The sequence below is a fragment of the Somniosus microcephalus genome, chromosome 23, assembly GCF_052327205.1.
Source record: "Somniosus microcephalus isolate GS21.2 chromosome 23, FLI_Smic_1.0, whole genome shotgun sequence".
In the NCBI taxonomy this organism is placed as follows: Eukaryota; Metazoa; Chordata; class Chondrichthyes; order Squaliformes; family Somniosidae; genus Somniosus; species Somniosus microcephalus.
This window is the reverse complement of record NC_141009.1, coordinates 40,955,009-40,967,669: the sequence shown is the minus strand read 5'-3', so window position 1 is coordinate 40,967,669 and position 12,661 is coordinate 40,955,009. Positions and strand designations below refer to the sequence as shown.

General features: G+C 41.7%; 1 protein-coding gene across 7 annotated transcripts in view; it reads left to right on the top strand.

Moving 5' to 3' along the window:
* Window positions 1-12,661, top strand: part of astn2 (astrotactin 2) — a 1,941,856-nt gene that overhangs the window by 1,203,412 nt on the left and 725,783 nt on the right. For all 7 annotated transcript variants that reach the window (XM_085965839.1, XM_085965837.1, XM_085965836.1 and 4 more), the window contains 2 exons: window positions 2,123-2,247; window positions 3,149-3,253. In XM_085965839.1, coding sequence (XP_085821965.1) covers window positions 2,123-2,247; window positions 3,149-3,253 — 230 coding nt within the window. The remainder of the gene's footprint in view (window positions 1-2,122; window positions 2,248-3,148; window positions 3,254-12,661) is intronic.

Here is a 12,661-nt window from a genome sequence, read left to right as displayed (position 1 = left end):
TTGTGGCTTTCATTCCAACTGTGTGTTGGTAAAACATTTCCACTGCCAGGTCATAACTTTCCCCATAAGAATTGAAACTGCTAACATATTAAGTAGTAACATTGGGGGAGGAGTTTTGCTGGTTACCACGTATAATGACATCAAAAATCTGTTCAGATGTTTACAATATCACGACACGTAACAATTGGAGCAATTCTTCTCCCTTTGTCGTGTCATTGTTTCATAGTTTTCCTCCTGTTTGTAACTGGCCATATCTTGTAGTGTGTCAGTACTTGGTATTCTTGAGAATATGCTGCAATTGACCAGGCCGTCCTTATAGGTTTATAGTGATGGAACTTTCCTGGATAAAATACAGAATAACCGCAATAATTTGCATTTACAGTAGCATTCCTCACAGATAGAGCACATTACAATGGGGAGAGGTAAGTACCAAGCAGGCAAACACTAAGGGGTATGGGGGAAACTGAAGGTACAGTTGACTGGTTAGGATTTTAGGAGGCTTTCGAAGAGAATGTGAAGAAGCTCAAGCAGTTTGGAAAGAGAATTCCAAATGCAGGTGCATAGCGGCTGAAAGAGTGACTTATAACGGTGGAAATAAATTAAAATTCCACTATATTGGTCATACTGCTGTTAAACCACACCCTGAGCCTTGTTATTACAGGAAACTTCACGATATCCGGCACCAACGGGACCGAGCTGCTGCCGATCTATCAAAACTTCCGGATAGACCAGCGCTAATGTTGAAGGATACGGAGGTTTTCATCTCCGTATCTGACAACAAACACTGTTGCTTAGCAATAGCTTGTAAACACTCGGCCCGTACCTTGGAAGCGTCTCTGAAGCTGTTGCTAAGCTACAGAGACGCTTTCCAGAGCCTGACTTTAAAAAAAAAATGCTAGAAGAAAAAAAACCTAACCAAAACGGCTGCTGATTTCTGCCGTTAGATTGAGGTTTCCGGACATACAACCTCCAGATAAACCAAAGTTTCCTGTATATAGAATGTACAGCACAGAACATGCCATTCAGCCCAACAGGTCTATGCCAGTGTTTATGCTCCACACGTGCCTCCTCCTACCCCTCTTCATCTAACACTATCAGCATAACCTTTTATTCCTTTCTCCTTCAGCTGTTTATCCAGCTTCCCCCAAAATGCGTTTATGCTATTCACCTCAACTACTCCTTATGGTAGCAGGTTCCGCATGCTAACCGCTCTCTGTTTCAGCCGTGGCTCAGTGGGTAGCATTCTCGCCTCTGGGTCAGAAGGTTGTGGGTTCAAGTCCCACTCCAGGGACTCTGAGTGCAAAAATTTAGGCTGACACTGAGGGAGTGCTGCACTGTCGGAGGTGCCATCTTTCGGATGAGACGTTAAACCGAGGCCCCATCTGCTCTCTCAGGTGGACATAAAAGATCCCTTGGCACTATTTCGAAGAAGAGCAGCAGAGTTATCCCCGGTGTCCTGGCCAATATTTATCCCTCAATCAACATAACAAAAACAGATTATCTGGTCATTATCACTTTGCTGTTTGTGGGAGCTTGCTGTGCGCAAATTGACTGCCAAATTTCCTACATTACAACAGTGACTACACCAAAAGTACTCCATTGACAGTAAAGCGTTTTGAGATGTCCAGTGGTCATGAAAGGCGCTATATAAATGCAAGTCTTTTTTTCTGGGAAGAGAAGTTTCTCCTGAAATCCCTATTGGGTTTATTAGTGACTATCTCATATTTACAGCCCTTAGTTTTGGTCTCCACCACAAGTGGAAACATCTTCTCTAAGTCTACCCTATTAAACCCTTTCATAATCTAAAGACCTCTACCAGGTCACTCCTTGGCCTTCTCTTTTCTAGAGAAAAGAGCCCCAGCCTGTTCAATCTTTCCTAATAGGTGTAACCTCTCATTGCAAATCTTTTTTACACCTTCTATATCCTTTTTATAATAATGTTTATAATAATAATTGTCAAATATTGTTCTGATGGCAACACATTTTAGTGATGTTCATTCACTTGTTCCAGATTATTAGCAGCCTAGGTTGCTTTGAGCGAGAAATCAGACTTCAGATATATTCCTGTAAGACACTTCTAACATAAAATAAACTTCTGGCAATATTTGCTTCCTTCGTACAGGGAGAACAATTTTGTGAAGGATTTCCCTCAGCTTGCTGATGGATTACTTGTCATTCCTCTTCCTGTGGAAGAACAGTGTCGAGGAGTTCTTTCTGAGCCATTGCCCAACCTCCAGCTCCTCACAGGTAAGCATCTCGTGTATTGTCACTGACTGCCTGGTGCAATTAGTATATCCTTGCAGACTGGTGCTTCTTGTCTGTCCATATGGGCATGAAAAAATACCCACTGTGCACTAAATTGGCTGTAAAAATACAGAATGACGTGTGTGTGCAGAGTGAATTGTCCTGCTCATTGGAGGTGTCCAAATCAGGACATACATACCAATTTCTGTGTTTCCCCACTGAGATGGTATTTGACATGTGAGTAACTAATTTTATGTTGAAAGTACGACCACTTCATGCAATCCTGCACTTTAATTATTGTTCATTAATACTGTCATGTTAAATAAGGTTATAAGGGATTGTTGACTGACATGTGAACACTTCATTTATAGCCACACAATAAGGATATCACAATGCGACTCAACAGTTTCTCTTAATCCCATTGAGAAACATAGAAGAGTTATTACTGTAGTTTTTTTCAGTATAATTTTAAGTAGCAAAATATTCTGACGGCTGAATGAATTGATTGTGGAGGATCTAGAGTGTGTTTCTGTTTTTATTGTTCTTTTGATTCTAAGTTATTACATGTTTTCTCCGTTTCCCCTTGGGATTGCTATACACCTCTCCCCAGTCAAGAAACTAGCCAGGCAACGTCTTTACTTCTTTCTTACGGTTTGTAAACCTTGCTGAGATTGGGAACTCATGTCGAGAATTACCGCAGCAAACCTGCCTCCTACCACTTCGTGACACAGCTCATTGGAAACCAGCCATGTCACAACACTCAAAGCACACAGCCCATTGGCAGCCAACATGGCATGTCACAACACTCGAACCACTCACAACACTCGAACCACAGCGACATTCTGACAAACTTTAATGTGCTTTGACTTGGTAGTTAGTAAAAAAAACTTGGTTTGTTTTCCAGGTGATGCCAAATACAACGAGGCGACTGGCTACCCCATGGTGCAGGAGTGGAGAGTTAGAAGCAATCTGTACAAGGTTAAGCTCAGTGCAATAACCCAATCTGCAGGTAAAAAAAATACAAATAATTGAAGAACTTTGCTGAATAGGAATGCAATGATTCAAAGGAGTTAGGTGCCGCTAGCATCGCATGAATATGTTTTAACTAAAGAAAATTCACAAGCATGAAGGGCTGAAGGCGCAGTGGAAGATCAAGATATTGAGGAGGATCCTGAAAGCAGGGATAGAGTGGCAAGCTAGAAAGGCATAGGCAGGGAGTTCCAGAGGACAGGAGCCAATAGAGTAGCAAGTGTGCCAAGGGCCACAGGTGAAGGAGAAATGGGTTGCAAGCAAACATTACACATCCACAGTACAGGAGAGTCTGCGCTTTTTACCTGGGTATTCTGTTTAGGTGCATTTGTGGAGGTGTAATCTATGATCCCATTAATTTGCATACATTGCTGATACTAACCAATTCTGATATGGCATTCATCCAATGAGGCAACAATGCTGTAAATAGTCCTTTCCAACCTTCTAGACCCACAAAATTCAAACAGGACAAACCGCTGAGTGATATACAAGTACAAATAGGACTGAGTTGCATGGGCTTTGATGTTTTTTTTCAGATATTTCAGAAGATAGAAGGATATTTCAGATGAATAAGTGGCTAGAGGAATGGTGCAAGGGGGAGGGATTCAAATTCCAGGGACATTGGAACCTCTTCTGGGGGAGGTGGGACCAGTACAAACTGGACGGTTTGCACCTGGGCAGGACCGGGACCGATGTCCAAGGGGGAGTGTTTGCTAGTGCTGTTGGGGAGGGTTTAAACTAAAATGGCAGGGGGTTGGGAACCTGTGCAGGGAGACAGAGGAAAGGGAAGCAAGGATAGAAGCAAAAGACAGGAAGGAGAAAAGCAAAAGTGGAAGGCAGAGAAATCAAGTGTGTAAATCAAACAGGGCCACAGTAAATAATAATTCTAAAAGGACGAAGGGTGTTAAAAAAACAAGCCTGAAGGCTTTGTGTCTTAATGCGAAGAGCATTCGTAATAAGGTGGATGAATTAGCTGCGCAAATAGATGTAAATGGATATGATATAATTGGGATTACGGAGACATGGCTCCAGGGTGACCAAGGCTGGGAGTTCAACATCCAGGGGTATTCAATATTCAGGAAGGACAGGCAAAAAGGAAAAGGAGGTGAGGTCGCATTGCTGATTAAAGAGGAGATTAACACAATAGTAAGGAAGGATATTAGCTCTGATGATGTGGAATCTGTATGGGTAGAGCTGAGAAATACCAAGGGCCAGAAAACATTAGTGGGAGTTGTATACATATCCCCAAACAGTAATGCTGAGGTTGGGGACGGCATTAAACAGGAAATTAGAGATGCGTACAATAAGGGCACAGCAGTTATCATGGGTGACTTTAATCTACGTATAGATTGGGCTAACCAAATTAGTAACAATACTGTGGAGGAGGAATTCCTAGAGTGTATATGGGATGGTTTCCTGGACCAATATGTCGGAGAACCAACTAGAGATCAGGCCATCTTAGACTGGGTATTATGTAATGAGAAAGGATTGATTAGCAATCTTGTGTGAGGCCCCTTGGGTCGGAGCGATCATAATATGATAGAATTCTTCATTAAGATGGAGAGTGAAGTAGTTGACTCAGAGACTAGGGTCCTGAATTTAAATAAAGGAAACTGCGATGGTATGAGGCGCGAGTTGGCTAGGATGGATTGGGGAATGTTACTTAAAGGGTTGACGGTGGATAGGCAATGGCAAACATTTAAGGATCGCATGGATGAACTACAGAATTTGTTCATTCCTCTCTGGCATAAAAATAAAACAAAAAAGGTGGCACAAGCGTGGCTAACAAGGGAAATTAGGGATAGCATAAGATCCAAGGAGAGGACAGATAAATTGGCCAGAAAAAGCAGCAAACCTGAGGATTGGGAGCAGTTTAGGATTCAGCAAAGGAGGACAAAAGGATTAATTAAGAGGGGGAAAATAGAGTATGAGAGTAAGCTTTCAGGGAACATAAAAACTGACTGTAAAACCTTCTATAGATATGTGAAGAGAAAAATATTGGTGAAGTCAAGCGTAGGTCCCTTGCAGTCAGAATCAGGGGGGTTTATAATGGCGAACAAAGAAATAGCTGACCAATTAAATACATACTTTGGTTCTGTCTTTACAAAGGAGGACACAAATAACGTCCCAGAGATGTCGGGAACATAGGGTCTAATGAGAAGGAGGAACTGAATGAAATCAGTATTTGTAGGGAAATGGTGTTAGGGAAATTGATGGGATTGAAGGCCGATAAATCCCCAGGGCTTGATAATCTACATCCTAGGGTACTTAAGGAAGTGGACCTAGAAATAGTAGATGCATTGCTGGCCATCTTCCAAAATTCTATAGACTCTGGCACAATTCCCATGGATTGGAGGGTAGCTAATGTAACCCCACTATTTAAAAAAGGTGGCAGAGAGAAAATGGGGAATTATAGACTGGTAAGCCTGACATCGGTAGTGGGGAAAATGCTAGAGTCCATTATAAAAGATGTAATAGCAGAGCACTTGGAAAACAGTGACAGGATCGGACAAAGTCAACATGGATTTACAAAAGGTAAATCGTGCTTGACTAATCTACTGGAATTTTTTGAGGATGTAACTGGTAGAATAGATAAGGGAGAACCAGTGGATGTGGTGTATTTGGACTTTCAGAAGGCTTTCGATAAGGTCCCGCATAAGAGATTAGCATGTAAAGTTAAAGCACATGGGATTGGGGGTAAGGTACTGACTTGGATAGAGAACTGGTTGGCAGACAGGAAGCAAAGAGTTGGAATAAACGGGTCTTTTTCCAAGTGGCAGGCAGTGACTAGTGGGGTACTGCAGGGATCGGTGCTAGGACCCCAGCTATTCCCAATAGCTATTAATGATCTAGACGAGGGAACTAGATGTAATATCTCCAAATTTGCAGATGACACAAAGCTGGGTGTGCATGTGTGCTGTGAGGATGATGCCGAGAAACTCCAGTATGATTTGGACAGGTTGGGTAATTGCGCAGATGCATGGCAGATGCAGTATAATGTGGATAAATGCGAGGTTATCCACTTTGGTGGCAAAAACAGGAAGGCAGATTATTATCTGAACAGCAATAGATTGGGAGAAGGGGAAGTGCAATGAGACCTGGGTGTCCTTGTGGACCAGTCACTGAAGGTAAGCATGCAGGCGCAGCAGGCGGTTAAGAAGGCAAATGTTATGATGGCCTTTGTAGCGAGAGGATTCGAGTACAGGAGCAAGGATGTCTTGCTGCAGTTGTACAGGGCCTTGGTGAGACCACATCTTGAGTATTGTGTGCAGTTTTGGTCGCCTTATCTGAGGAAGGATATTCTTGCCGTGGAGGGAGTGCAGCGAAGATTCACCAGACTGATACCTGGGATGGCAGGATTGACGTATGAGGAGAGATTGGGTCAATTGGGCTTATATTCACTGGAGTTTAGAAGAATGAGAGGGGATCTCATTGAAACTTATAATATTCTAACAGGATTAGACAGACTAAATGCAGGAAGGATGTTCCTGATGGTGGGTGAGTCCTGAACCAGCGGTCACAGTCTAAAGATAAGGGGTAAGCCATTTAGGATAGGGATGAGGAGGAATTTCTTCACCCAGAGAGTGGTGAACCTGTGGAATTCTCTACCACAAAAGGCAGTTGAGGCCAATTCATTAAATATATTCAAGAAGGAGTTAGATATATTTCTAAAAAGGAATCAAGGGATATGGGGAGAAAGCAGGGACAGGGTACTGAATTTGGATGATCAGCCATGATCTCATTAAATGGCGGAGCAGGCTCGAGGGGCCGAATGGCCTGCTCCTGCTCCTATCTTCTATGTTTCTATGTTTCATTGCCAGGGCCCAGAAGCCACATATAGCCCGTTGTCTGCAGTTTGGAACCCCTGATCTGTTTGGACTCTTCTGCAGGGAATGCAGCCGGAAATATTCCCCTTAATGTAGCCGTTTAAGTTGCAATTACTAGCACTTAATCACAGCATAACTCAGGACATTTTGATATATTTGGTTGCCTAAAATGAGTCAAAGCACTATTGATCAAAATTCAAACTCACTAAGAATTTCAATTGTTTAGATTTCTTTAAATGAGTAATTCCATGTTTTAAAAAAAAATATCAACGCTGATGTGTTGCATGATAATATTTCTGTTGTTTTTCGACATGGTTGACTTAACTGCCTTCTGAAGTGGCCTTTTTAAGCCACTCAGTTGTATCAAATCGCTATAGCGGTTCAAGAAGAAGGCTCGCCACCACCATCTGCAGACAACTAGGGATGGCCAGCAACGCCCACATCTCAGAGAATTAATTTTTAAAAATGTCTGTCGTATTTGAATATTATTTTGGATCTCTAAACTTTGATCAGCCATTTTATTTTATGCTTGTAGAATGCATATAATTTTGACAATTACAGGAAACTTTTTAATCCGGCACTGACGGGACCGGCGTGGTGCCGGTTTATCAAAAAGTCCGGATTACAGAGAGTTATAGTTAAAAGGTACGAGAGCTCCATACACAGTAACAAATCCAGGCTTCCCTGTTGCTTAGCAACAGGTGCAAGAAGCCCGGCCACAGACCAAGCGCCCCTGTTGCTTAGCAACAAGTGCAGGAACCCCCGATTACACAGCCAAGAATCAAGAAACGGCCACTAATATGAAGCAAAACTTAACTGAACCTACTCCTGAATTTTGCTGGTAAATCGAGAGTTTCCTGTACTAAGTTTTAATTAAAGTTTGAATTGAACATGGTCCCAACATTCACCCTTCCATGAAACCCCTTTCAGCAAGACAGTGGGTAGATGCCAACAATTTAATATCTGACTGAACATTGCGGGAGTGAAATTCTCCTGACAACTTTACTGAAAAGGTTGCTGAGTATAAAAGTGGAAGCTATTTTTTGTATTCATGCCAGTTTTTTCATGAAATTTATCAGCAGGAGGAATTTTCATTTTGTTCTTCACAATACCGGTTTGGATGAAGAAGGCCTTTCAACCCATTGGATCTCATTTTACCATTTGCCTGCCTTCCTATTGCAATATAAAATTATTTCTTAAATGAGTCCTGTCTCTTGGCCTCATCACCCATTCTGGAAACCTATTCCATCTGTTTGTTTTAAATTTGCCCTTTAGAACTCTACCCTCTTATTCTGCTGCCAGAGCTTTCTGCACTTGTTGCAGTTGAACCTCAATTATCCACACACTCAATTATTTGCCAAAATTTTCCTGGTATCGGGGCTCAATTTTGCATTAACCTCTTAAAATGCAATTGAACATTTTTAATTGATATTTCACATACCCTGGGTTCTGGATTCAGCAGGATAAGTACTTGTTATCTGGGTTTCCAGTACCTGATCGAGTTTACTATTCATGCAGCTCTGATGTTAGCTTTGGGTCAGGAGACCAACAAGAATCAGGGCTTTGGATCGGGGAGACAGGGAGGTGGGGGGGGGGGAGTCAGACGGCCAACACTTTTTCCAAGAATTTCTCATTTAACTGTACATTGTAGGAATTTGCTTAAACAACCTAAATAGATCAAATGGAATTTAAAACTGATTATGTGCAGTAAACTCTTGTTTAAACGGCACTTAATCATCCGGAATTCTTTAATAACCGGCAAAATTCAGGAGTAGGCTTTTATGGCTTCTGCCCCAGAAGGAACGGGGCAGTAGTGTCCCGAAAATGGTGGGGAATGACTTACCACTTGTTCCCGCCATTGCTGTGGGCGCTGCAATCTTTCCCGCACAGTATCAGCTGGCCGTCCAGCCAAAGAGGAACCCAAAGGGAAGTTTGACTGTATATTTGTGGGGCCAGAATAAGCAGGTTCTGCTCCTGCGGCTTTTACAAAACCAGCTTGGGCCATTGCCACTCCATGTCCCACTTCCCCTCCTGAGTTCGGAACACCCCCACAGAATTACCTTCTTCTGGCCTGAGGTCGGCTGATATATAAATTGCCTCGGTAGGTATACCTCTCCGTTATCCGGAATTTTTAATCAACCGACACCATCCCGGTCCAGTAGGTGCCGGATATGAAAGAGTTTACTGTGCTATTAAATGTTGGGGACTTTTGATTATCTACCAGTGGGGGGTGGGGTAGCGTGAGGGGGTAATCAAGATTGACTATACTTTGGGGTAGTATATCTATGGGGGCTCCCCAATCTCCCGGAGTAACTTTGGCGTAAACCCCAGGGGAACGGCATAAGTGGCCATTCATGCTGTTTCTCCAGGATTTCCACCGCGTGATCGTGAGTTCATATCTGTGGCACATCAGTTTGAGACATTGTTTAAAATGCAGCCACTCCATGTTTTATCCTGCATCTAATTTGCACAAATTCATTCCGCTGATTAATACATGGAGGGGTTGCTGCTTTAATCAATAAGATGTGTCATCATTTGAGCTCAGTATAATTAATTTTTTTCTTCCATTTCATTATAATAGTCTTCATTGGTATTGTAAGCAAAGAAAATATCTGACACACTATTGGACAAATTGATCAGCTCTACAGCAGTTATACCTCATTACGAAAAACTGCTTTTGTCCATCACTCAGAGCGCAGATATAAATCACATTTCAATGAAATATGTTTTTTATATTTATAAAATTATGAAATTAGTTGTTTATAAATAAGCACTTACAACAACTATTACTTTAATGTTGTAAGAATTATATTAAACCTGTTCAGGTGCATGAAGTATAATTACTTCTTCATAACTATTACTTAAATTGTATGGACAACCACTGACATGACACGGTTTTAGAAAGTTTAACCAGCTGAGCTTTTATTGCTCATGTAATGAAAATTTAAACAAGCCTTAAAAGCCCTGAGATGGCTGTGCTGTTACATTAATGCTGAGCTGGAGACCATGATTGCAAAATTGGTAAGTCTCAAGTGAGATGAGAGATTAGAAGAATTTTTGAGTAGAGTGAACTGTCGTGTCAAGCTGAATATGTGATTTAAGAGCAAGATGAAAGTCATAAGAAAAATTGCAAATGTGGCTGGTCAAATATTCTACAGAATGCATTTGTTGTGGTCGAATTGGCATCACTATTTGTGAGGCTTGAATAGCTGACTTCAGCAGAAATGTACTCAATAAACTTGGAGATTTACTAGAATGATACCAGGGATGAGGGACTTCAGTTATGTGGAGAGACTAGAGAAGCTGGTGTTGCTCTCCTTAGAGCAGTGCAGGTTAAGGGGAGATTTAATAGCGGTGTCAAAATTATGAAGGGTTTTGGTGGAATAAATAAGGAGTAAATGGAGGGTTGGTAACCAGAGGCCACAGATTTAAGATAAGGCAGCACGGTGGCATAGTGGTTAGCACTGTTGCCTCACAGCGCCAGGGACCCGGGTTCGAATCCGGCCTCGGGTGACTGTCTGTGTGGAGTTTGCACATTCTCCCCGTGTTTGCGTGGGTTTCCTCCGGGTGCTCCGGTTTCCTCCCACAGTCCAACGATGTGCGGGTTAGGATGATTGGCTATGATAAATTGACCCTTAGTGTTAGGGGGATTAAATACGTGGGGGATATGTTTCTTGAGGCTGAAGGGATCAAGGGATATGGGGAAAGGGCGGGGACAGGGTACTGGGTTTGGATGATCAGCCATGATCACATTGAATGGCGGAGCAGGCTCGAAGGGCCGAATGGCCTACTCCTGCTCCTATGTTTCTATAATTGGTAAAAGAACCAAAGACGAGATGAGGAGAATTTTTTTTACGCAGCCAATTGTTATGATCTGGAATTCACTGCCTGAGAGTGTGGTGCAAGCAGATTTGACGGTAACTTTCAAAAGGGAATTGGATATATTACTTGAAAAGGAAAAGTTTGCAGGGCTATGGTGAACAATCAGGGGAGTGGGACTAATTGGATAGCTCGTTCAAAGAGCCGACATAGGCATAATGGGGTGAATGGCCTCCTTCTGTGCTGTAGTTTTCTATGAAACTGCAGCACATCCTGCGTGCAAATCAAAGAAGCATCGTGGAATAATTCTCAACAGTAAGCGCAAAGAAAAGATTGAAGAATTGCAAAGGTGCTGGCAGACTAGAATACAACAGGTAGAGCAGGATGAATATACATTGATATAATGACAGGGCCTTTGTAACACACTGGGCTAACAGTCAGTTGTATCTCAACTGATATTTGTGCAGCTCATTGTTGTGTGGAGTAACCTGTCCAAACCAGTTTTGATGATGTTGTCAACACTCACTGTTTCAAGAATTTTAATTTTTTTTAAAAATGAGAAGCATATTTTGGGTTGTCATTGTACCTATCCATAATTTACAGAAAAAAATGCCATTCAAAACATGTTAGAATTGATCAAAATCAAGCTGATTAGTTTATTCCTCAGACGGCTGACAGACTCAGGGAAGTTCCAGTCTCCCTGGGCTGGCAATTTATAAAAGTATTCAGCCTCATACACTATGAGGATTAAGATGCTTTTGGAAAAAAAAGGATAATGCTTCTTTCTTCTGTAATTAATAACCTGCTAATAAAATCATGGGAATACACTGCTTTGAAGCACGTAATTTCAGAAAATGTGATTTGGTTAGTGGCTCATTAATTACAGAGGAAAATGAGGATTAGCAGTTTTTTTCATTATGGGAGGAATCCTTGACGCTAAAACAAACACTAATGTTACATTAATAAAGCTACTCATCTTTTATTGCCATAATATCGGCCCTATATAATGAAATGATTTAAGTATAAAAAACATTTTGAGAAACAGTTACGCTCTTTTGCTCAGCGGGGGTAATGTTCGGAGAACGTGCGCTAACCAGTGCATCCTCAAAGATCGCCCCCGCCCCGTCCAATTCCCACTCCTTCGCCATTCTCAATGCTTTCTCTCATGTGTTTTTGCTATTTCTTTTTTGCTTTATTTCCATTTCAGCCGAGAGCTTCCTGCAGCTGTCCCCCCCAGAGCCACAAGAATGCAGCTTGCGCTTGGCCCTTGCTCCGTTTTCTGTTGCCTTACCTCATATGAATGTGGCGCGCCCGGGGCACTAATGACATGAAAAAAAATTGCTCCCAAAGTCTCGAAGTAGATTATTAACTGTCCAAATTATTCTGTGTTTAGAAGCATGGTTCATAATTATTTTCAAATCAATTGAAGCTGAACGAACATTAAAAACTAGTGAAGTTTATCTTCAATTTATAATCCTGATAATAAGGTCTGTTAACTACCACAGAATTGATTTGCAACATAAAACTGATCATAAATTTGTAAATGAATTTTCCATTGGGAGCCCGATGTGAGGTGGTTGTATTGAATCTAATTTCAAAGCAGTCCGTGTATAGATTTGGCAGAAAAAGAGAACATAGACATTTTTAGAGTATGGAAAGTCCATGAAGCCCAACTAATCCAACCTGATGGATTATAAATCTCTGCAAATTGGTTTGAAATGGATCATAAAATGCTTAATTTA